Raw genomic sequence first — 23,790 nt, 5'->3', positions numbered from 1 at the left:
ACAAAAAAAAAGGGAAAAAACAAACATGTATTCTACCAAGAGGTCGGGAGTCAGGACATTGACGTCTGTGTGCTTATTCTTTGCCTACAGGGATGCTGCCTGCCTGGTTCAAGTTTTCTGTTCAAACCTGAATCGCTACTCTTATGGCAGAAATGGGATAATCCCATCCCTGTACTCACAGTATGCTTGCTCTGTAATCACAGTCACTGGTTTGTCAGCAGCCCCCCACAGATGTATAGGGCTAGTTTCCCGGACCCAGAACAGACTAATGGACCATGCAATGGCATTTTCCTAGATAACAGTATTAGAACATTTGTAGATATACAATAACACACACGTAACTAACTAAAGCATTCAAATGATCAAATGAACACTTTCTAAATTCGCATTCCTCTAGACTAGAAATTTGTCTGTAGCTACGAGCTTCCTATTGGTCAATGTCTGTGTGGCGTCTGCGTAACCTTTATCCTGTGATTGGTTGTGCACGTGAAGCGCGATGTTTGAATTGGTTGATTCAGTGGACGCCTTTGAGGGAAGTGTCTATGCACAAAACAAGGGGCATCGTCAGGTATCATTTCATGGCTAGATAGAGCAAGTTGTTTCTGTTTATTAAAAGGGTCGTTTTTGGGGAGGTTGCATTTACGAAGATAACGCACCGCGACTGACGAGGTAATTGGATTTACTTTAGAATTAGAGCATTCACTTGATGAAACTAACGTTACCTGAAGCGAAATACCTTTGCTAGATAAATGGCGAACGTTAGCCAGCTAAGTTATCTTGTTTTTGCTAACGTTAATCGGCGCTTGCTAGGTAACGTTAGTGCATTTGAGATTATTATTGTACAATGAAAAGCGCGTTACAAATGTATTTTCTTTTCTTTTGTAAATTACATGCAAGACATTTTAATTAAGAAACGATTTGCTAGGTAACTGTTAGTTACCGGGGCAGTTTAGCTAAACAAAGCAGTCAGTCTGTTTGCGTGTACCTGCCAATCACCAAGCCAGCCAATGGGTTGCTTTATGTTGGTTCAAAAGTTTTGGCCACGTTTTCAACATTGGAGCAGCAGCCCTGTAGCTAATGAATTCAGATGTCTAAAAATATCAGTAATGGCATAATTTCATTTGGGATTGAGGCATAGAAGTGAATGAATCTAACACGTGAGGTGGGACTTTGTACTTTAAACCACTTTTAGATCTGAAAACAAACTGGGCTAGTTAACCCTCTAGAATAAACACCAGTGTTTTGCAGACCAGCAAACTTGACTTATGGCCCCTCGAGTCATCCAAGGTTCCCTTGCCTACATGTAACACGTTACAAACATAGTCCCGTGTAGCTCAGTTAGTAGAGTATAACGCCCCAGGGTTGTGGGTTAGATTCCCATGGGGGACTAGTATGAAAAAATGCTTAAAATGTATGCAATCATTACTGTAAGTTTTTAAATGACTAAAATGTAAAATACATATGAATGATGTCAAAAAGAAAGGAGGACCAAGGCACTCTTCATATAATTAAAATGCCTTACAAATAAAGGCATTTTAATTACATTAAGTGCCTTGGTCCTCCTTTCTTTTTGATGACCAATTTACCCCTTTTACCAAACAGCTCCTTCTGTCTACCAGAACCTACTACTGTGTACCTTAGCAGCGCTTCCCTTCCTCCCTTTTCTACATATGAAAGTTATTTTAATAAACCTGGAAAACGTGTTGATGTAGATTTCACTCACTCTTGACAGCTCTGTGATCCCAGAATCTCAATTCAGTCACCCAACAGGTTATGGCGTTGTCTATGGCATCTCCGTGTGGAGTCCTGTCTGAAGAGGAGGAGGGGGGCATGGCTGTGTTTGAATCCACGGCAGCTGACATCGGCGGCCTGGTAGGACGACTGAACGAAGTGACTCTGCCTGAGCTCTCCATCATCTCCCCTGGACTAGAACCTCGGCCATCCATCAGAGAGGTGAGGCCTTAGCTCTGACTGAACTCATAACACTCTGCACTTGAGACACATATTTAAGGTTCCTTTATTACAGGCCTACCAGTACTTGTTTATCAGTGAATGTAATGTTAATAGGATAATTATCATTGTTTTAGTTTACTGCGGCGCCCTCCTTTGTCCCACCTCCCACACATGTGGTGACCTTACCCAGTATAACCAGCGTGTCCAGAGATGCAACCTCTATCATCACTCAGTGCCTGGGCTTACCTCCACTGTACCCGCACCCCACCCATCTGCACATTATGCCCTGAATCAATTCTACCACGCCCAGAAATCTGCTCCTTTTATTCTCTGTCCCCAACGCACTAGACGACCAGTTTTGCTAGCCTTTAGCCGTACCCTCATTCTGTTCCACGGGTGATGTGGAGGCTAACCCAGGCCCTGCGTGTCCCCAGGCACTCATTTGTTGACTTCTGTAATCGAAAAAGCCTTGGTTTCATGCATGTTATCAGAAGCCTCCTCCCTAAATTTGTTTTACTCACTGCTTTAGTACACTCTGCCAACTCTGATGTCCTTGCCATGTCTGAATCCTGGCTTAGGAAGACCACCAAAAATTCTGTGATTTCCATACCCAACTACAACATTTTCCGTCAAGATAGAACTGGCAAAGGGGGAGGAGTTGCAATCTACTGCAGAGATAGCTTGCAAAGTTCTGTCATACTTTCCAGGTCTATGCCCAAACAGTCCGAGCTTCTAATTTTAATCCACCTGGGAGGGCACCTGTCGACCCGGCATCTGAGCTGGTTTTCAGACGGTGTGTTCCTCTCGCCCCATGTGGATTTGCCTCTGCGTAGGCCCAGGCCAGACCTAGGGAGGCAAGGGACGCAGGCATGCTCGGTGATGGCGGCCAGACCCAGGGAGGCAAGGGACTCAGACACGCTTAAGAATTCATCTCTCCAGAAATAAGTCTCTCACTGTTGCCGCCTGTTAAAGACCCCCATCAGCTCCCAGCTGTGCCCTGGACACCATATGTAAATTCATTGTCCCCCATCTATCTTCAGAGTTCGTTCTGTTAGGTGACCTAAACTGGGATATGTTTAACACCCCAACAGTACTACAATCTAAGCTAGATGCCCTCAATCACACACAAATTATAAAGGAACCCACCAGGTACAACCCTAAATCCGTAAACATGGGCACCCTCATAGATATTATCCTGACCAACTTTCCCTCCAAATACCTCTGCTGTTTTCAATCAGGATCTCAGCGATCACTGCCTTATTGCCTGCATCCGCTATGGGTCCGCGGTCAAACGACCACCCCTCATCACTGTCAAACACTCCCTAAAACACTTCTGCGAGCAGGCCTTTCTAATCGACCTGGCCCAGGTATCCTGGAAGGATATTGACCTCATCCCGTCAGTCGAGGATGCCTGGTCGTTCTTTAAAAGTAATTTCCTCACCATCTTAAATAAGCATGCCCCTTTCAAAAAATGTAGAACCAGGAACAGATATAGCCCTTGGTTCACTCCAGAACTGACTGCCTTTGACCAGCACAAAAACATCCTGTTGCGGACTGCAATAGCATCGAATAGTCCCCACGATATGCAACTGTTCAGGGAAGTCAGGAACCAATACACACAGTCAGTCAGGAAAGCAAAGGCTAGCTTTTCAAAACAAATGTGCATCCTGTAGCTCTAACTCCAAAAAGTTTTGGGACACTAAAGTCCATGGAGAACAAGAGCACTTCCTCCCAGCTGCCCACTGCACTGAGGCTAGGCGACACGGTCACCACCGATAAATCCATGATAATCGAACATTTCAATAAGCATCTCTACGGCTGGCCATACTTTCCTCCTGGCTACCCCAACCCCGGCCAACAGCTCCACACCCCTCGCAGCTACTTTCCCAAGCCTCCCCAGCTTCTCCTTCACCCAAATCCAGATCGCAGATGTTCTGAAAGAGCTACAAAACCTGGACCCATACAAATCAGCTGGGCTAGACAATCTGGACCCTCTATTTCTAAATGTATCTGCCGCCATTGTTGCAACCCCTAATACCAGTCTGTTCAACCTCTTTCGTTTCGTCCGAGATCCCTAAAGATTGGAAAGCTGCCACGGTCATCCCCCTCTTCAAAAGGGGGTGACACTCTAGACCCAAAACTGTTACAGATCTATGTCCATCCTGCCCTGCCTTTCTAAAGTCTTTGAAAGTCAAGTTAATAAACAGATCACTGACCATTTCGAATCCCACCGTACCTTCTCCGCTGTGCAATCCGGTTTCCGAGCTGGTCACGGGTGCCACTCAGCCACGCTCAAGGTACTAAACGATATCATAACCGCCGTCGATAAAAGACAGTACTGCGCAGCCGTCTTCATCGACCTGGCCAATGCTTTCGACTCTGTCAATCACCGTATTCTTATCGGCAGACTCAACAGCCTTGGTTTCTCAAATGACTGCCTCGCCTGGTTCACCAACTACTTCTCAGATAGAGTTCAGTGTGTCAAATTGGAGGGCCTGTTGTCCAGACCTCTGGCAGTCTATGGGGGTACCACAGGGTTCAATTCTCGGGCCGACTCTTTTCTCTGTATATATCAACGATGTCGCTCTTGCTGCGGGTGATTCCCTGATCCACCTCTACGCAGACGACACCATTCTGTATACATCTGGCCATTCTTTGGACACTTAACTTACCTCCAAACGAGCCTCAATGCCATACAACACTCCTTCTGTGGCCTCCAACTGCTCTTAAACGCTAGCAAAACCAAATGCATGCTTTTCAACCCACACCCGCCCGCCCGACTAGCATCACTGCTCTGGACGGTTCTGACCTAGAATACGTGGACAACTACAAATACGTAGGTGTCTGGCTAGACTGTAAACTCTCCTTCCAGGCTCATAACAAACATCTCCAATCCAAAATCAAATCTAGAATCGGCTTTCTATTCCACAACAAAGCCGCCTCCACTTACGCCGCCAAACTTACCCTAGTAAAACTGACTATCCTACCGATCCTTGACTTCGGCGATGTCATCTACAAAATAGCTACCAATACTCTACTCAGCAAATTGGATGTAGTCTATCACAGTGCCATCCATTTTGTTACCAAAGCGCCGTATACCACCCACCACTGCCACCTGTATGCTGTAGTCGGCTGGCCCTCGCTACATATTCGTCGCCAGACCCACTGGCTCCAGGTCATCTAAGTCTATGCTAGGTAAGGTTCCGCCTTATCTCAGCTCACTGGTCACAATAACAACACCCACCCGTAGCACGCGCTCCAGCAGGTATATCTCACTGGTCATCCCCAAAGCCAACACCTTTTGGCCGCCTTTCCTTCCAGTTCTCTGCTGCCAGTGACTGGAACGAATTGCAAAAATCGTTGGAGACTTACATTTCCCTCACTAACTTTAAACATCAGCTATCTGAGCAGCTAACCGATCGCTGCAGCTGTACATAGTCCATCTGTAAATAACCCACCCAATCTACCTACCTCATCCCCATGTTTGTTTTTATTTACTTTGCTGCTCTTTTGCACACCTGTATCACTACTTACACATCATCTTCTGCACATCTATCACTCCAGTGTTAATTTGCTAAATTGTAATTACTTCGCCACTATGGCCTATTTATTGCCTTACCACCTCATGCCATTTGCACACACTGTATATAGACTTTCTTTTTTTCCAATTGTGTTATTGACTGGACATTTGTTTATTCCATGTGTAACTGTGTTGTTTCTGTCACACTGCTTTGCTTTATCTTGGACTTGAGAACTTGTTCTCAACTAGCCTACCTGGTTAAATAAAGAATATGTAGCACAACACTACATTGTGGTCACGGCTTATTTAGACACACCTTTCACCACTGACTCTTCTGCAACACTTGATACAACTCTTTTTGAAGACAGTGAAGTTGGACAGTGTTTCAGTTTTCCCAGACTGTCATTTTCTTTGCAATGGGCATTAGGGTAGACTCTAGACAGTTATTTATTGGTTGCGACGCCCTCCAGTGATTTGTCACAAAGCAATGAGACGGGCCATCTTTTCACAAGTGCTTTATTTCACACAAACGTGAATGCTTTATTTTCTGGTCAGATGTTACACAAGCTGTTGGCTTAGGACTACTCCCTCTAACTGACCTATCAATCCTCTGTGACATTTTTTGCTTGTCATTTGTTCATTCATAAACATTTTGCGCCAAAAACACAGATTTCCATTGGAACGTTCTAAGTGTGTAGCTGATTTACAGAAGGGGGTCAGTGATAGGCCTATAGTATGAAAATGTTCAACAATGCTGTTCATCACAGAACAACAGTACTATCACCACTTTCTGTCCTCTAATATTCAGAAAGCATTGGCAAAGCCTGGGGTGATCAGACAAGGCAGCGATGGTGAGGGGAACACTGACAAAGTGAAGGTGTTTCTGCGTATCCGCCCCCTGACTGAGGTAGAGAAGGAAAGAGGAGAGGAACAGGTACGATCTGCACTATAAATTCCATCCTATTATCGTCCCATCCTATTCTCCATGTCAACTTTGAAGTACTTGTGAGACGGGTGTTATTTCCCCTCTTCTCATTTCAGGGCTGTGTGTGTGTGCAAAACGAAGAGAGTCTGATGCTCAAAGCCCCCAAAGACTCCCAGAACATGAAGAGTGCAGAGAGGGGAGTCACCCAGAGCATGCACAAGTTCAGCTTCTCACAGGTAAACAGTATGACCTTCACACAAGACCTGAGAGATAACTCTACTATGACACGTACCACATTATAATATACACAGATCACAGATGTCTTTTCATATGTACCTCTAGATCTTTGGTCCAGAGACCAAACAGCAGGACTTCTTCGAGAGCACCATGAAGGAGATGGTGAGAGACGTGCTTCGTGGAGAGAGTCGGCTCCTCTACACATATGGTGTCACCAACTCTGGCAAGACCTACACCATTCAGGGTGAGATAGGATTGGTTGTCACCAAGTAACCACAGAAAGCTAGACATTTCCACTATCTTGGTTTAGCTGTTTGCTAAGTATACAGCGGAGATGGGTACCACAAAGTACTGACGTGACCTTTCCCCTGTAGGAGTGGGTCGTGAGGCGGGCCTCCTGCCCCGGGCCTTGGTGTCTTTGTTCAGGAAGTTGCAGGGCCGTCTCTACGGGGCCATGGACCTCAAGCCTGTCCTCTACCAGGAGGTACGCCAGCTGGATGCCGGTGAGGTCCGGGCTGAGGAGATCCGCAGAGACTCTCTGCTCAAAGAGGTGAGGGAAACAGGAGCACAAATCACTCTGGAATCATTTGTCAACTAAGTCACATGATGCCACGTTCCTCTTCCTGTGTCTTCTCTATCACAGGAGGATGGCATGACTTCTCGGATGCGAGGTGGCACTAGTACCTGGGACAGCGGCATCGGTGGACACTCCATAACCAGCCACATCGCCACCCAGCTAGAGGGTGAGGGCATTCAGACTGTAACATGACTCTGCTCTCTGACGCCTGGTGGACACTGAAGCCAAGTCTAGAGTTAGACCTATACAGCATTTACACAGCTGCTTTATTATATAGGCATTGGTAGTAGTATGTAGAGTATAATCCTGGAGGTTGAGTGGTCACTGCTCAACACGCCCTTGTCTCCCAGCAGACTCTGACAGTGTGTGTCTGGAGCCAGACAGCCTGTCTCACAGCGGAGGGGAGGAGCTGGAGGAGGGGGTTCAGTTCTCTGTGTGGGTGTCCTTCTATGAGATCTACAATGAGTTCCTGTACGACCTGCTTGAGGCTCCGCCCTGCCTGCAGCCTAAGAAGAGGGCCATCCTGCGGCTGAGTGATGACAAGCAGGGGAACCCTTACGTCAAGGGTAACGCTCACATTCACTAAGAAAACATGCTTGTAGATAATATCTAATATGTAGATAGTCTTAATGTTTTTCATTGTAGTTTCACATTACTGACCTTTGTTTTTGTGTTGTGCAGATCTCACCTGGGTGCAGGTCCGCAGTGCAGAGGAGGCTTGGAGAGTGCTCAGGGCTGGCCGGAGGAACCAGAGCTTTGCCAGCACTCACCTCAACCACAACTCCAGTCGCAGCCACAGCATCTTCTCCACCCGGATCCTGCACGTCCACCCAGAGGCTGACCAGGGCCAGGCCACACATGTCAGCGAGTACGTCCCATCCAGGCTTCTCATTCTCCAACCCACTGTCTTATACTGAGTGTTCTGTATGATCTGACATTGGTGGTAGTAGTAGTAGTGATTCTGTCCCACTAGGCTGTCTGTGACCTAGCATTAGTAGAATAGTGATTCTGTCCCACTAGGCTGTCTGTCTGTGACCTGGCTGGCTCAGAGCGTTGTAAAGACCAGCGCAACGAGGAGAGGATGAAGGAGGCCAACAATATCAACACCTCCCTCCACACCCTGGGCCGCTGTATCGCTGCTCTGAGGCACAACCAGAACAACAAGTAGGCCACACACACACATCTAAACAAGAGGAATTCATCACATGCTGGTAAATGAAATGTATCCCAGCATTGTACTGTCCAGATGACACGTTCTCCTGTCCCTACAGGTCGCGACCCCCTCAGGTGGTGCCGTTCAGAGACAGTAAACTGACCCGGGTTCTCCAGGGCTTCTTCTGCGGCCGCGGGCGCTCCAGCATGGTGGTCAACATCAACCCCTGTGCCTCCACCTACGACGAGACCCTACAGGCCCTCAAGTTCTCTGCCATCGCCACACAGGTACAAACAGCTCTCACCTTGCAGTTAATAATACAGCCTTGGTTTCAGAGAAATATTCAGTGGGTGTGGTTGTGACCTCTGTCATCGGTCTCCTCTCTCAGCTGGTCCATGGGCCGTCCACTAAAACCCGGGTGGCCTACATCCTGTCCCTGCTGCGGGAGCCCCAGCCTCACTCCAATGACAGCACTCTGATTGAGGAAGACGAGGACAGTGATGAAGATGGGGACATCACCATGTTTGATTCAGATGTATGCCCTCCGTCCCACAATGAAATGTCAACTTGTGTGTGTTGAACCTCGGTGACTGACTGGGTCTGTGCTGTGTTCAGGCTCTGCTGCGGGCCATCGAGGTACTGAAGAGGGAGGTGCAGAGGCAGCGGGAAGAGAATGAGGTGCTGGAGGCCACCGTCAGAGAGCAGGTGTTCTCTGAGATGATGGAGGTCATCTCTGGCATGGAGAAGGACTTCAGCCAGACCCTGGAGACAGAGAAGGCTCTGATGGAGGAGAGGTTTGAGGACAAGATCAACAACCTGCAGAAAAGCCTCAAGAGATACTACAACCAGGAAATAGAGGTGAGGGATAGGACAGTCTGTAGATTAAGTTATCGGGTCTTTCAGTGGGTTTAGAATAGAGTGTTCTATGCTACAGATGGTTGATTCCTTCCCTCCCATCCTAGGAGCGTGATGAACAGATTGAGGCACTGTCTGCAGCCCTGGAGAAAAAGGGAGGTGTGTCCCTAGCAGAGCCAGCCCCACTCCCCCTCTTCCCACCCCTAGGAGAGGCTGAGGGTCCCACGCCCCGTCGCTCCCAGCGCCTGGCCTCCACAACCACAGGAGAGCTGAGCAGAGTGAGGGCTGAACTGGACCAGTGTCGTGCCGAGCTGCTGGAGAAAACACAAGGTAAGAGAAGAGGGAGGACCAGGACAATCGGGAGTGTGGGAACGAGGGAAGTCTAGATGATTGATTGGCAAATGACATGGGTCTTTATAACTGTAACTCTCTTCCAGAACTGAGGCGCGTCCAGGGGCAGCTCACACCACCAGAGCACTCCGACGCCCTGACCAACGCTGCCGACCGCAAGCTGGGGGAGGGCCAGAGGGTTGGTACTCCAGCCAGTGGCGTAGTCTCCTCTCACATTACCCCCGTACCTTTTTGTATTAAACATTATATCCATTGCTGGGATTTTAACATGTTTGTGCCTCTGCTGCAGAACCTGCGTCAGTTGCGTCTGGACCTGCAGAGGCTGGGTCTGAACCTGCAGTCTGGAGAGAGGGCATGCTGCCGTAACACTGGTGGGGAGAGGCTGCGCCATGCGCTCACTGCTGCAGACCACACACTGGCCAAACAGGTACACATCTATAGAATTCAATAGGACTTAATTCCTAGGCAGGGGAGGGGAACACTTTGTTCTTAGTGATCCGAGGCAGGGGAGGGCTGCTACTAGTTAGTGTGTTTCTGTCACTTTGAAAAAGCATTTATTCAACTGAATCTGGGAGGTAGACTTCGTAGCCCCCCCCCCCCCCCAAGTGTAAAGAAGAGAACCCTGTCCAACCCTCACCCTGTCTACTCCTTTCCCTCAGGACCAGACCCTGGTAGAACTACAGAACGGCCTGCTGCTGGTCAAGGCTGACCTGAGGAGGAAGGCGGAGACCCTGGCCCAGATGGGTCAGATGCCCCCCTGTGGCTCGGCCTCTGCTACTCCCGGCTCCTGTCAGAAGAGGGGCTGTGGGGCAGCAGGCAACGCTGAGAACCAGCCCCCAGAGAAACGACACTTCTTCCGCTCCCTTTTCCCACAACACACCCCGTCACGAAACGGACAACAGGGACGCCCCCGTGAACCTCAAACCACACCCTACTCACGGATCCTTCGCTCCCGCCAACAGTCCCCTCCCCCAAGTCCCGGCCCCTCTGGCAGGTACAGGGTTACCAAATGCTGACTTGAACTAAAAGTCATCCTGATTTTATCCTCTACCGTTATGCAAACCAAATTGTAAATCTGTACTATTTTGCAATTGTTTAATGCCTTTTTATTTCAAGTGTTACTACAGTATCTGCACGGCTAAGCTATCTTCCTTAGGAATGCAAAAGTTGTTTTTGTAGTGGACTCTGGTATACCTGAGTATTAAACACAATGCTACAACTTTTCAGTTTCTGATCTGAGAATAAATGTTTGTCAAAATGCAGGGTAACATTTGAGATTCTGGTTGAATGAGGACTGATGCCCATATTACCTCCCTGCTAAAGTGCTGTAAGAGTTGTTACTATTAGACATGGTTTCAATTGAATTCTCTAATGTAAAGGTTTTGCTTTCAATGTTTGTCCAGTCTTTCAATATACTTTGGTGCAACAGTAAAATTTATAATAAAAATGCATTCTAAGTAACATTAGCATGCAGTTTCCATTGATTTAATGACACTCAACTGTCAATGGTTCTGAGAATTCTTTCATATTAAAAAGTAGGGTGGCAACTGCTGTACCAACATGTAAACATACAAATATTTACATTATGTATAAGGGTAGACATTCAGTCTCCCTCGATATGGCATTAAGTACTAATTCACCATAACTGTATATGGAACCAACAGGATATAAGGCAGAGATGAGATTGTCCCATTAGTCAGTGATGCAGAGCTTTCAGCTAGCCAGTGGGGTGGTGTGTCAGGGGGAGAAGGAGGACAGATCGAGGGGAGACACCCTCCTAACAGGGGTGTTGTTGGAAGACAGCGGTCCAAATAGGTCTGTGGAGGAGGCCTCCATATGGTCTCTGACCTGGGAGATCTGTCTGAGTAGAGCCTTGCCTTCCTCACGAGCCTGTAGAGGGACACCAAAGCAATCAGCACCATAAATAAATCTGGTGTAACTCCAACAGGACTGACACTTTAGCTGTACCGGACAAGCAGTAGATATTTTGATAAGATGGACACTTTTTCCCCCCATGAACAACAGTTCAACTGGAGGCAGTGCTTACGTCATTGTAGTCACAGCAGCGTTGTGCACACAGTGAAGCCTCATCATAAAGTTTGTTCTTGAAGTAGTACTGGCCAAGGTAACGCAGGGCCGTGCTCACCTCTGCATGCTCCAGCTGCTCCTGTAAGCACAGATATGCACACAAACTTTTCACTAACTCCAGGTGCATTATGGAAACCGTTTACAGTTGAGGAAGCAAACTGAGCAAAACGAGTTTCCATTGAACAAAGTCAGGTAGATCTCTGTTTGAATAAACATTATGCTACAGAATCGGCATAATGAATATGCCCCCAGCTGTGCCGACACAGGGGGACTGGTCCTAGAGACTAACTCAATGGTACAAACATTCCTTAAAACATACCTATACAATAACCCACATAACAATTTGGCTCAATACTCCAGCATTTTGGATTTGAGATAAAATGTTTTATATGAATTGACAGTACACAATGTTATCTTTTATTAGAGGGTATTTTCATACATATGTTTTACCGTTTAGAAATTAAAGTACTTTGTATCTAGTCGCCCTATTTGAAGGCATAAATATTTGGACAAATTCACCTATTGTGAATAAAATTGTAAGAAGTTTAGATTTGGTCCCATATTCCTAGCACGCAATGACTACATTAAGCTTGCGACTACAAACTTGCATTTGCACTTTGCTGTTTTTGATTATGTTGTGACCAATAGAAATGAATGGTAAATGTGTCATTTTGCAGTAACTTTTATTCTAAATAAGAATAAAATATGTTTCTCAACACTTCAAATAAAATGTTATGTCACAATGTGGATGCTACCATGATTACGGATAATCATGATGAGTGAGAAAGTTACTGACCAGGTTTCCATCCAACCTTTGAGCTTGAACTACATCTGATAAAAAAAGAAAAATAAAGAGTCATGACAGGCATGGAAACAGCAAAATGTCGGGAAAACTTTCCAAATGTCGACAAAATTAAAGACACTAGACAAGGAGGGATCTTTTTGTGTCTGTCACGCAATATGGAGTGTGATCCTCCCACTACGACCCTGGAAAGCATAACGTTTATTAGATTCCAGATAAATTAACTTAGAAACTTCACAGGGTGGTGAAAGTGCACAGTGAGGAGCTTGATGCTCCTTCCAATAAATAGAGGGTCTTATTCTGGTGACATGATGATCAATGCTTGGCTGCTGTTTGACAAATAATCTCACTCTTTTTTTCCCATAAAAATCTCATCATGTAGGTAGCCTACCCTACTTTGCGAGCTGTTGGCTAGAGCACAACATGCCAAGACCAGAGTGGGCACAGAGTGGGCTATATAAACGCAACATTTTGTGTGACAAAATCAGAGTTGTAAATGCGATGGAAACCCATTTAACTTTTTTTTTTATTCGGTACATTGAAATTTAACCGCAAAAGTCATTTTTATGTGCACTACGTCATCACGCACAAACCTGGCTACAGATGCAAAGATAATGCCCCCAAAACATGCTAACCTCTCACCATAACCAATAACGGGATGTTTTTCTTGGGGGTATGATATTTATATCTCTGTAACTTTCTCACCTATCATTATTCACAATTCATTCATGATTATCCACAATCCTGGTAGTATCCACATTAAAATGTAGAAGTGTTCAGAAACATTCTATTCTTATTTACAATAAAAGTTACTTCGAAATGACAATACATTTTTACCATTAATTTCTATTGGGCACAACATCATCCAAAACAATGTGCAAATGCATCCAACAAGCTTGTAGAGCCACTAGTTTAATATAATGTAGCCATTGCATTCTAGGAATGTGACCAAATACCATACTTAAAACACTAAGTGAATTTGTCCAAATACTTATGACAACTTCAAATGGGGTGACTAAATACATAAAGTCCTTCAATTTCTAAACTGTAAAACAGATACAGTGCATTCGGAAAGTACTCAGACCCCTTGACTTTTTCCACTTTGTTACATTACAGCCTTATTCTAAAATGTATTAAATAGTTTTTTCCCCCTCATCAATCTACACACAAAACCCTCATAATAACAATTTAAAAAAATTGAAATATCACATTTACATACAGTACCAGACAAAAGTTTAGACAGACCTACTCATTCAAGGGTTTTTCTTTATTTCTACTATTTTCTGCATTGTAGAATAATAGTGACAACATCAAAATAAAAAAAATACACATATGGAATCATGTAGTAACCCAAAAAGTGTTTGGTAAAAGACCAAGTCCAAATTATGGCAAGAACAGCTCAAATAAGCAAAGAGAAACGACAGCCCATCATTACTTTAAGACATGAAGGTCAGTCAATCCAGAAAATTTCAAGAACTTTTAAAGTTTCTTCAAGTGCAGTCACAAAAACTATCAAGCTCTATGATAAATCTGTCTCTCATGAGGACCACCACAGGAAAGGAAGACAGAGTTACCTCTGCTGCAGAGGATAAGTTCATTTGTTACTAGCCTCAGAAAATGCAGCCCAAATAAATGCTTCACAGAGTTCAAGTAACAGACATCTCAACATCAACTGTTCAGAAGAGACTGCGTGAATCAGGCCTTCATGGTCGCTTTGCTGCAAAGAAATCACTACTAAAGGACACCAATAATAAGAAGACTCACTTGGGCCAAGAAGCACAAGCAATGGACATTATACCGGTAGAAATCTGTACTTTGGTCTGGATGAGTCCAAATTTGCGATTTTTGGATCCAATTGCCAAGTCTTTGTGAGAAGCAGAGTAGGTGAACGGATGATCTCCGCATGGGTGGTTCCCACCGTGAAGCATGAAGGAGGTGGTGTTTTGCTGGTGATACTGTCTGTGATTTATTTAGAATTCAAGACACACTTAACCAGCATGGCTACCACAGCATTCTGCAGCAATACACCATCCCATCTGGTTTGCGCTTAGTGGGACTATAATTCGTTTTTCAACAGGACAATGACCCAAAACACACCTCCAGGCTGTGTAAGGACTATTTGACCAATAAGAAGAGTGATGGAGTGCTGCATCAGATGACCTGGCATCCATAATCACCTGACCTCAACCCAATTGAGATGGTTTGGGATGAGTTGGACCGCAGAGTGACAGAAAAGCAGTCAACAAGTGCTAAGCATATGTGGGAACTCCTTCAAGACTATTGGAAAAGCATTCCTCATGAAGCTGGTTGAGAGAATGCCAAGAGTGTGCAAAGCTGTCAAGGCTACTTTGAAGAATATAAAATATATTTTGATTTATTTAACACTTTTTTTGGTTACTACATGATTCCATCTGTGTTATTTCTTAGTTTTGATGTCTTCACTATTATTCTACAATGTAGAAAATCATAAAAATTAAGAAAAACCCTTGAATGAATAGCTGTGTCCAAACGTATAATATATATATATATATATATTTATTTATTTATGTTTTTAAATAATAATATATATATATAAAAATGAAACACACACACAGAGGACCGTTGGGTTGCTCACCCCACAGGAGAAGATGTCTTGGATGTAGATGATGTAACACTGGGCCGCATCGTCAGACTCATTAAGCTGCTCGTGAAGTCTGTCAACATACATATGTATTAGGGAATATAAAAAAGTCTCAACACAGCATTAAGTGGACCCACACATATACATGCTTTGATGTCCATACTTTGCCAGTTTCAGTAGAGCCATTCTCTCCACGTCCCCCACAGAGTATGCCCTCCAGTAACACTGGACAAAAAGGAAGAATAGAAAAATGACAGATCACAGCAGTGGTTCAAATATTACATTAAAATCTACAGGAAAATGAAAAATAATGGCAGAGAGAATGCTGCTGTTGCTAACCTTCTTTGCCTCAACGTGTTGTGAGAGTTTCTCGTAGCTCTCTCCCAAAGCAACCAGCATACGAGAGTCATTGGGCCTGAGGGCCACAGTGACACGTCATTCACACTACAGTATGTAAGGATTTGGTAATAGACTTTACTACATGATACCAAGCACCCACTGACAACAGAACCCTCTACCTTGGTTTTTACTCAAACACACACCTGAGCTGGTGGGCCTTTCGATAGTAGTAAAGACAATAGAATGGCATCTTGAGGATCTCATAGGTCTGTCCCAGGCCATACCAGGCACGGTAGTCTCGTTTGTTCACTTCTATAGCGTGCCTGATCAACAAAGAAAACATACACAGAAATAGAAAACCATGGAGCACAACTCTCTCAGACCCATAGGATCAGCAATGCCAGTGTGGTGTGCACCAGTTATTTCTTTATATTACCCTTAAAACCACTACTATTTTGAATGTTGTAGCTATAAATTGTCCTGTTTGAAATAGCCCTAGCAAACTTCACATTTCTCAAGTAAAAACTACTTATCGTTACTATCGATATCAGTAAAATGTCCTCGATAAATGACTGGTTCGGTCAGTATCCATAATTTTTGGTTTATTGTCCCAGCTCTAAGCCATGCCATAGTGGAGTGTCAGTCTGACCTGTAGGCCTGGATGGCAGCGGGCCATAGTGGAGTGTCAGTCTGACCTGTAGGCCTGGATGGCAGCGGGCCATAGTGGAGTGTCAGTCTGACCTGTAGGCCTGGATGGCAGCGGGCCATAGTGGAGTGTCAGTCTGACCTGTAGGTCTGGATGGCAGAGGGCCATAGTGGAGTGTCAGTCTGACCTGTAGGCCTGGATGGCAGCGGGCCATAGTGGAGTGTCAGTCTGACCTGTTGGCCTGGATGGCAGCGGGCCATAGTGGAGTGTCAGTCTGACCTGTAGGCCTGGATGGCAGCGGGCCATAGTGGAGTGTCAGTCTGACCTGTAGGCCTGGATGGCAGCGGGCCATAGTGGAGTGTCAGTCTGACCTGTTGGCCTGGATGGCAGCGGGCCATAGTGGAGTGTCAGTCTGACCTGTAGGCCTGGATGGCAGCGGGCCATAGTGGAGTGTCAGTCTGACCTGTAGGTCTGGATGGCAGCGGGCCAGAGTGGAGTGTCAGTCTGACCTGTAGGCCTGGATGGCAGCGGGCCATAGTGGAGTGTCAGTCTGACCTGTTGGCCTGGATGGCAGCGGGCCATAGTGGAGTGTCAGTCTGACCTGTAGACCTGGATGGCAGCGGGCCATAGTGGAGTGTCAGTCTGACCTGTAGGTCTGGATGGCAGCGGGCCAGAGTGGAGTGTCAGTCTGACCTGTAGGTCTGGATGGCAGCGGGCCAGAGTGGAGTGTCAGTCTGACCTGTAGGTCTGGATGGCAGCGGGCCAGAGTGGAGTGTCAGTCTGACCTGTAGGTCTGGATGGCAGCGGGCCAGAGTGGAGTGTCAGTCTGACCTGTAGGTCTGGATGGCAGCGGGCCAGAGTGGAGTGTCAGTCTGACCTGTAGGTCTGGATGGCAGCGGGCCAGAGTGGAGTGTCAGTCTGACCTGTAGGTCTGGATGGCAGCGGGCCAGAGTGGAGTGTCAGTCTGACCTGTAGGTCTGGATGGCAGCGGGCCAGAGTGGAGTGTCAGTCTGACCTGTAGGTCTGGATGGCAGCGGGCCAGAGTGGAGTGTCAGTCTGACCTGTAGGTCTGGATGGCAGCGGGCCAGAGTGGAGTGTCAGTCTGACCTGTAGGTCTGGATGGCAGCGGGCCAGAGTGGAGTGTCAGTCTGACCTGTAGGTCTGGATGGCAGCGGGCCAGAGTGGAGTGTCAGTCTGACCTGTAGGTCTGGATGGCAGCGGGCCAGAGTGGAGTGTCAGTCTGACCTGTAGACCTGGATGGCAGCGGGCCATAGTGGAGTGTCAGTCTGACCTGTAGGCCTGGATGGCAGCGGGCCATAGTGGAGTGTCAGTCTGACCTGTAGGCCTGGATGGCAGCGGGCCAGAGTGGAGTGTCAGTCTGACCTGTAGGCCTGGATGGCAGCGGAGGTGTTCTTCATCTCCATGTACTCGTGGCCCATCAGAGTCCAGGCCCCCAGGCAGCGAGGGTTCAGCTTCAGAGCCCTCTGGAAGTACAGCGCTGCCTTTTCATGTTGCGACCGCAGGCTGTAGTAGTTACCTACACACAGGACAGACAGAATGCACTGGTTAAAAACATAACATATCACTTGTAGGTAGAGTTGGTTGTACTTCTTAAGTCATGAAAGGTCTGTCTGTGATTACTGAACATAGTAAAGAGTTCTGGTAAGTGGGTTTATGTCCGGCTTTGACTTGAGAAGAGGTGTGGTTTTCCCATCCTGCTTTTTTTTTTCAGTCCTGTTTAGCTGTGTAATGGCAGAATCCTTACCGATGACACAGCAGGTTTCTACCCTGTACTTGTCTATCTCCACCAGGTTGTGGGCCAGGTAGCTGAGCTCTGGCTTCATGCTCTGTGGAAACACAACAGACAGTCAGACATGTTCATAAAGACGAAGCCCGACAGATGGAGACAGTCAAGTAAGTGGGGTCTCACACGGACGTATAGCAGGTTGGAGAACGTGTCCATGTTCTCAATGCGAAAGGGATCCTGCTCCCGCAACTCATTGAACAGAGCCAGAGCCTGGTCAATATCTATGACAAAGAAAAGCATAGGTGTGAAACTGAATAGAGGAAAGAAAATACCTAGCAGAATGTTTCTTCATATTACTTTATTGACTTGACAGACCTCGGATGTTGTGGTAGGCCACAGCAATCTGTGAGATGATATACGTGCTCTTGGAGAAGCCGGACTCAATCAGACTCTGGTATTTCTGCAGGGCCTCTTTGATCATCTGCAGCTCTGTGTACATGTGGGCCATGAAGAAGTCTCTGATCCAGCAGTCTGGCAGAGACAGGGACTTCAGCTGATGAGAGGAGCCACAAGTATATCATTGTAATATTCTATATAAATTCATTGACATGTAATGTAGTCCAGTAGATCTGGGAACTACTGTAGTGGGTACAGAGGAGAAATTATCTGTGTGAGTTGTGTGTGTGTGTGTGTGTGTGTGTATTACCATGTCAATGTTGGTGATGAGGTTACAGAGCTCCAGCCACGCTCCCCAGTGTAGAGGTAAGGCATGGGTCGCCTCCACAAACACATCTACCGCCTCCTTCAGTAGATCCAGCTTCCGCAGAACCACCCCATACCTGCACACACGCGCAGGTTTGTGAGGTTAAAGACTCACTGTACACGTATATGGGGGAGGTTGTCAAAGACCTGGCCGTGGGGTGCCAGGACAACAACCTCTCCCTCAATGTGATCAAGACAAAGGAGATGATTGTGGACTACAGGAAAAAGAGGACCGAGCACGCCCCCATTCTCATCGACAGGGCTGCAGGGGAGCAGGTTGAGAGCTTCAAGTTCCTTGGTGTTCACATCACCAACAAACTAGAATGGTCCAAGCACACTAAGACAGTTGTGAAGAGGGCACGACAAAGCCTATTCCCCCTCAGGAAACTGAAAAGGTTTTGCATGGGTCCTCAGATCCTGACTGGTTGCATCACTGCCTGGTATGGAAACTACTCGGCCTCCGACTGCAAGGCACTACAGAGGGTAGTGCGTACGGCCCAGTACATCACTGGGGCCAATCTTCCTGCCATCCAGGACCTCTATATCATGCCGTGTCAGAGGAAGGCCCTAAAAATTGTCAAAGACTCCAGCCACCCTAGTCATAGACTGTTCTCTCTGCTACCGCACGGCAAACGGTACCGGAGCGACAAGTCAAGGTCCAAAAGGCTTCTTAACAGCTTCTACCCCTCAAGCCACAAGACTCCTGAACAGCTAATCAAAGGGCTACCCAGACCCCTCTTTTACTCTGCTGCTACTCTCTGTTTATAATCTATGCATAGTCACTTTAACTCTGCCTACATGTGCATATTACCTCAACTAACCGGTGCCCCTGCACACTGACTCTGTACCGGTATCCTCTGTATATAGCCTCACTTGTTATTTTACTGCTGCTGTTTAATTATTGGTTACTTTCATTTTCTTTTTTTACTTAACACTTATTTACATTTTTAAAGCATTGTTGGTTAAGGGCTTGTAAGTAAGCATTTCACTGTAAGGTCTACACCTGTTGTAGTCAGCACATGTGACAAATGACATTTTATTTTGATTTGAGTGTGTGTGATAGTGCAAGGTGCTTACAGGTACAGAGTGAATCCGTCCAGCTCTCCAGCACTGTGCTTCTTACTCAGCTCCACCCTCAGCTCCCGCAGAGCCTCGTTACGCACCTGACCTTTCTCCAGAGGCCCTGCAGCCAATCACAGCAGGCAAAAACAACCAATCAAGACATTGAACTCTGTCCTGAGACACATTTTGATTTAGGTGGCATTGATGCTTTTATTTGGTGGCATAGAAAGCTTAGCTCCTCACCCAAGCTGTCCACAGTCTCATCATCTTTCTTCTTTTCTCCAGACTGGAAACCAAGGAAACAGATCAGTGTCAGAATTTGACAACATCCCTGAAATGACAGGCTACATTGGATGGCCGCCATTGAGGAGTTGCAAGTATTCAGGACAATTGTATTGTCTCTATTCCCATTGTGACAACTAGATTTCTAGAGGTGATGTTGCTGTGAATGCTGAAACACCATCTCACCAGATAGCGAGAGTACATGTACAGGAAGTATGCTTTCTGGCTGCGGCAACCGCGAAGGAAGTAGGCAGCACGGTCATACTCTTTCAGGTCAAAGTAGGACTTGGCCAGGCCAAGAGCATCCAGGTCCTGAGCATCCTCCTACAACCAGGATGACAGAGAGGTAACAGAGATTGTACATATCACTCAAATGGCCTCCAATTCAAAAACATAAGCAACTTGTTCATGCATTAACAAGGAAAATATTATCTTTAGCCACAAACCTCAGTAAAAGTTGCCGATGGAGGTAATTCATTCTTGGGAAGGGGTTCCAAGGCAAATGCCAACTCTGAAGCCCTAAAATAAATGTCACACAACCATCGGTGATATCACTGACGTAGTTAACGCAATGTTTTATCAACTTCAATACGAACCTGTATTAAGAAAATAAGAGCCTGAACCGGTCTGAAAAAAACAGGCTAGATTTGACAAGACTTGCAAGTTAATCGTTAGCTAGCTAGCTAGCATTAGCAAGCTAGCTAACAACTGTGAGTTCACCAACTGAAGCTATTCTTCACTGAAATAAATACAATGATCAAGAATAGAGCTTCTTACCATTTCACGCTATGTACAAGTCCTCTTTCTTTACAAAGCGATATCACAGAGATCAGCTGTTTTTTTATTTGAACTAAATCGCCAAACTCACTACACAAGGCCGCCATTTTTCATACCTTGATTGTACGTCATAAAAACACAAGCGATTGGACAGCATTAGGGCTAATCGATTTATAGCAATAGCTTTTCAGCTGTTTACCTGAAATTATTCTTTATAATGTAACAAAGTTTTAGAAATGAGTTGAAGTCTTCTAAGAATAGGCTACCTAAATATTTTTAAGTGAGATGGAAATCAATTACAATGCAGTTCAAAAATTATCCAGAAGGTGGCAGCCTGTACCACAGAACACGATGCATTTTGCTACAGTACTGTCAAGACAGCTAATTAGGTTTCCAGTATGTAGAATACATTTTTTTTGGACAGGCCTGATGGATACAGCACATTTGTCTGTAAATTTTCCAAATGTTGACAAAACAAAGATTTTATGGACAAATATTGATAATATCAAAGTACATTTTGAGTCACGGGATGACATGTATGGTCCTCCCACTACGATTTGGGAAAGCATGCCCTTTATTAGGCTACAGATTAAATACATTATGATGGACTTCACAGGGTGGTGAAAGTGCAGTGATGAGCTTGATGCTCCTTTCCAAAAAATATCGAGGGTCTTATGATGATCGATGCTTGGCTGCCATTTGACAAATAAAACGAATATTTGTCCATAATAATCTCAACATGTTGGCTACACATGCACTGTATCTGCAAACTGTTGTCTAGAGCCCACATGTCAATACCAGAATAGAAACATTCGCTATATAACGCAAAATGTTTTATTACAAAACCATCAATATAGATGGAAACCCAGTTAACTTATATGTTTTATTTGGTACATTTGAATTGAACTGCAAAAGTCATTTTTATGTGGACTATGTCATCAAGCACATACTTTTATAGGCAACAGGTCAATTTAATGGAAACACATCTCTGGTGGGAAAATGCGCATATTTTATTTATGCAGATTTTAGAATATTTGCATGAAAATTTGTCACCAATTGGATGGAAACCTAGCTACTGACAAACAGCAAGCAATTGAGGTACCACTCACAAAATCCCAGTTTACCCTCTACACTAACCCTTATGTCCCAGCCATGTTGAAATGGCATGTTGTGAAGGGCCAAATCATATGTAAAATTCACAGTGGCAAGCATCTGACAGGCACAACATGTACCTTTACTGTCCTCAAATCAAGTGGATATCAATGTGCCAGTACATGTGCCTTGACACATTGATTGGACCTTGCATTGAGGACAGAGAGCTTAAATGGCAAGGTACACATACTCCTGTTGTGCCTGTTCATGCTGTGCCTTCAGAATTGTACATATGAATTGTCCCTTCACAACTTGCCATCTCAACATTGCTGACTGAACGAGATCATAATGTATTTAGGCTCAAACATGACGCAAAACATCCTTGCCGTTGTCACTTTCTGAACAGACTGTTGCTATGATAACAGCTTGTATGAGTGTGTTTTGCCCACTGTGTCTCATGCTGCTAATCTGTAGTTTGCTATGTGGAGCACAGATCCTGGGGTTGGGGCATGTGGCAGCGGTATGGTTCTACCTGGGAGCCTCCTCTGGGAGAGCTGGGGAGGACAGACAACAGCTGGGACCATACTACTCTACCCTTGTACAGACAGGAAGAAAGAAAGAAAGAAAGAAAGAAAGAAAGAAAGAAAGAAAGAAAGAAAGAAAGAAAGAAAGAGTGACTGACATGTTTGATAGACCTACTAATTATTAAATATGTTGTGCTGCATGTGCATGCAACCCTTTTTATTGGCTATCTCTATAGACACATTTTTATTGGCTATTGGCTATCTTTTCGTGGAAATTTTTATTGGCTATCTCTCTATAGACACATTTTTCTTGCCAATTGGCTATCTCTCTATAGACACATTTTTCTTGCCAATTGGCTATCTCTCTACAGAACAGTGGTGGCCCGTCATTCAGGGCAGGTGGGGCTTTTTGAAAAATATATGTATATGTATTTTTTGCCTGTTTTGCATGTTATTTTGGCATTAATACGTGTCATATATCAGTTTGCAAACAATGTCAAAAAAAGGAATATATAATTGAGTTAATAAAGCCACATACAAACAGGCAGCTCCAAAATACAGGTGTTTCAGCCTAGCTCAGTGCTTTCTGTGGTGGTGGGGCAGACCAGCAGAAAATAGGAGCATTGCACCATGATTGGCTCAGCATTGCACCGTGATTGGCTCGGTATTCTATCACTCATGGGGACACTATGTCACCCACCTTCAGTAAGGGTAGACATCAAGAATGTGAGCCCTTTGGGTGCTGCCATAGAGTTACATTAGAAGTGCCCTTCCAAGAAGGCACAAGGTCATCACTTATATGTACTGTAGCTTTGATTGGACTGATCATGTCAACTTACTTTCACAATCTTAGCTAGCAGTCATCATCATGAATTAAGTCTACTGGCAAATCATTTTTAATCGGGGTGGCAGGTAGCCTAGTGGTTACAGTGTTGGACTAGTAACTGAAAGGTTGCAAGATCGAATCCCCGAGCTGACAAGGTAAAAATCTTTCATTCTGCCCCTGAACAAGGCAGTTAACCCACTGTTCCTAGGCTGTCATTGAAAATAAGAATTTGTTCTTAACTGACTTGCCTCATTAAATAAAGGTAAAATTTAAAAAATCCTTGTCATATGAAGATAAATAATGAAGAGAAAATATAGATTAAACATATCGGAGCTCATCGGCCATTGGACATAAACATTCCACAACAATTTGGAGATCGCAATTTCAACAATGAGTGGTTTGTAAGGAATTGGTGACAGTGGCTAACTGCAAGCATTGCAGCTGGGAAGTCGGGAATAAACAGCTCAAACTGGGAAATACGCTTTGAACGGTCATTCAACTCCGAATTGTAAATCCGGCATCTTTCTCTTTGATGACAAAATTTGCCCACGAAGGACCGCTGCGCCACTTTCCTGTTCAAGCACATCACAACAACGTGAGTCCAACAATGTCTTGTGCTGCTTCATAAATGATGTATGATGCCAGAGAGATA

General features: G+C 45.3%; 2 protein-coding genes across 5 annotated transcripts; one reads left to right on the top strand and one right to left on the bottom strand.

Annotated features, from left to right (window-relative positions):
* Positions 1 to 529: 529 nt before the first annotated feature.
* On the top strand, positions 530 to 11,037 carry LOC139552646 (kinesin-like protein KIF20A). 3 transcript variants are annotated; one of them, XM_071364557.1, is made up of 17 exons: positions 530 to 669; positions 1,760 to 1,953; positions 6,282 to 6,407; positions 6,515 to 6,634; positions 6,741 to 6,879; positions 7,010 to 7,185; positions 7,279 to 7,378; positions 7,566 to 7,778; positions 7,894 to 8,080; positions 8,233 to 8,376; positions 8,484 to 8,652; positions 8,754 to 8,900; positions 8,981 to 9,223; positions 9,328 to 9,550; positions 9,658 to 9,749; positions 9,861 to 9,998; positions 10,231 to 11,037. In XM_071364557.1, exons 2-17 carry the CDS (start codon positions 1,774 to 1,776, stop codon positions 10,585 to 10,587), a joined length of 2,754 nt encoding a protein of 917 aa, XP_071220658.1. In that variant the 5' UTR covers positions 530 to 669; positions 1,760 to 1,773; the 3' UTR covers positions 10,588 to 11,037. The 3 variants fall into 3 exon arrangements, with proteins under 3 accessions (XP_071220658.1, XP_071220660.1, XP_071220659.1); XM_071364559.1 differs by having other exon boundaries at positions 550 to 669; positions 1,771 to 1,953; XM_071364558.1 differs by having other exon boundaries at positions 556 to 669; positions 1,733 to 1,953.
* Positions 10,653 to 20,904, bottom strand: LOC139552647 (cell division cycle protein 23 homolog). 2 transcript variants are annotated; one of them, XM_071364560.1, is made up of 16 exons: positions 20,697 to 20,899; positions 20,366 to 20,438; positions 20,106 to 20,243; positions 19,881 to 19,923; positions 19,653 to 19,758; positions 18,520 to 18,652; positions 18,189 to 18,366; positions 17,997 to 18,094; positions 17,832 to 17,913; positions 17,450 to 17,603; positions 15,624 to 15,743; positions 15,421 to 15,496; positions 15,245 to 15,306; positions 15,076 to 15,154; positions 11,619 to 11,738; positions 10,653 to 11,461 (listed from the first exon to the last, which is right to left on the bottom strand). In XM_071364560.1, the coding sequence occupies exons 1-16, from the start codon at positions 20,801 to 20,803 to the stop codon at positions 11,309 to 11,311; spliced, it is 1,722 nt and encodes a 573-aa protein (XP_071220661.1). In that variant the 5' UTR covers positions 20,804 to 20,899; the 3' UTR covers positions 10,653 to 11,308. The 2 variants fall into 2 exon arrangements, with proteins under 2 accessions (XP_071220661.1, XP_071220662.1); XM_071364561.1 differs by lacking the exon at positions 10,653 to 11,461 and adding an exon at positions 12,456 to 12,490 and having other exon boundaries at positions 20,697 to 20,904.
* Between the last annotated feature and the right edge of the window lie 2,886 nt (positions 20,905 to 23,790).

This window comes from Salvelinus alpinus, chromosome 24, assembly GCF_045679555.1.
Source record: "Salvelinus alpinus chromosome 24, SLU_Salpinus.1, whole genome shotgun sequence".
Lineage (NCBI taxonomy): Eukaryota > Metazoa > Chordata > Actinopteri > Salmoniformes > Salmonidae > Salvelinus > Salvelinus alpinus.
The sequence above is the reverse complement of the archived record's forward strand: the minus strand, read 5'-3'. Positions and strand labels throughout refer to the sequence as shown.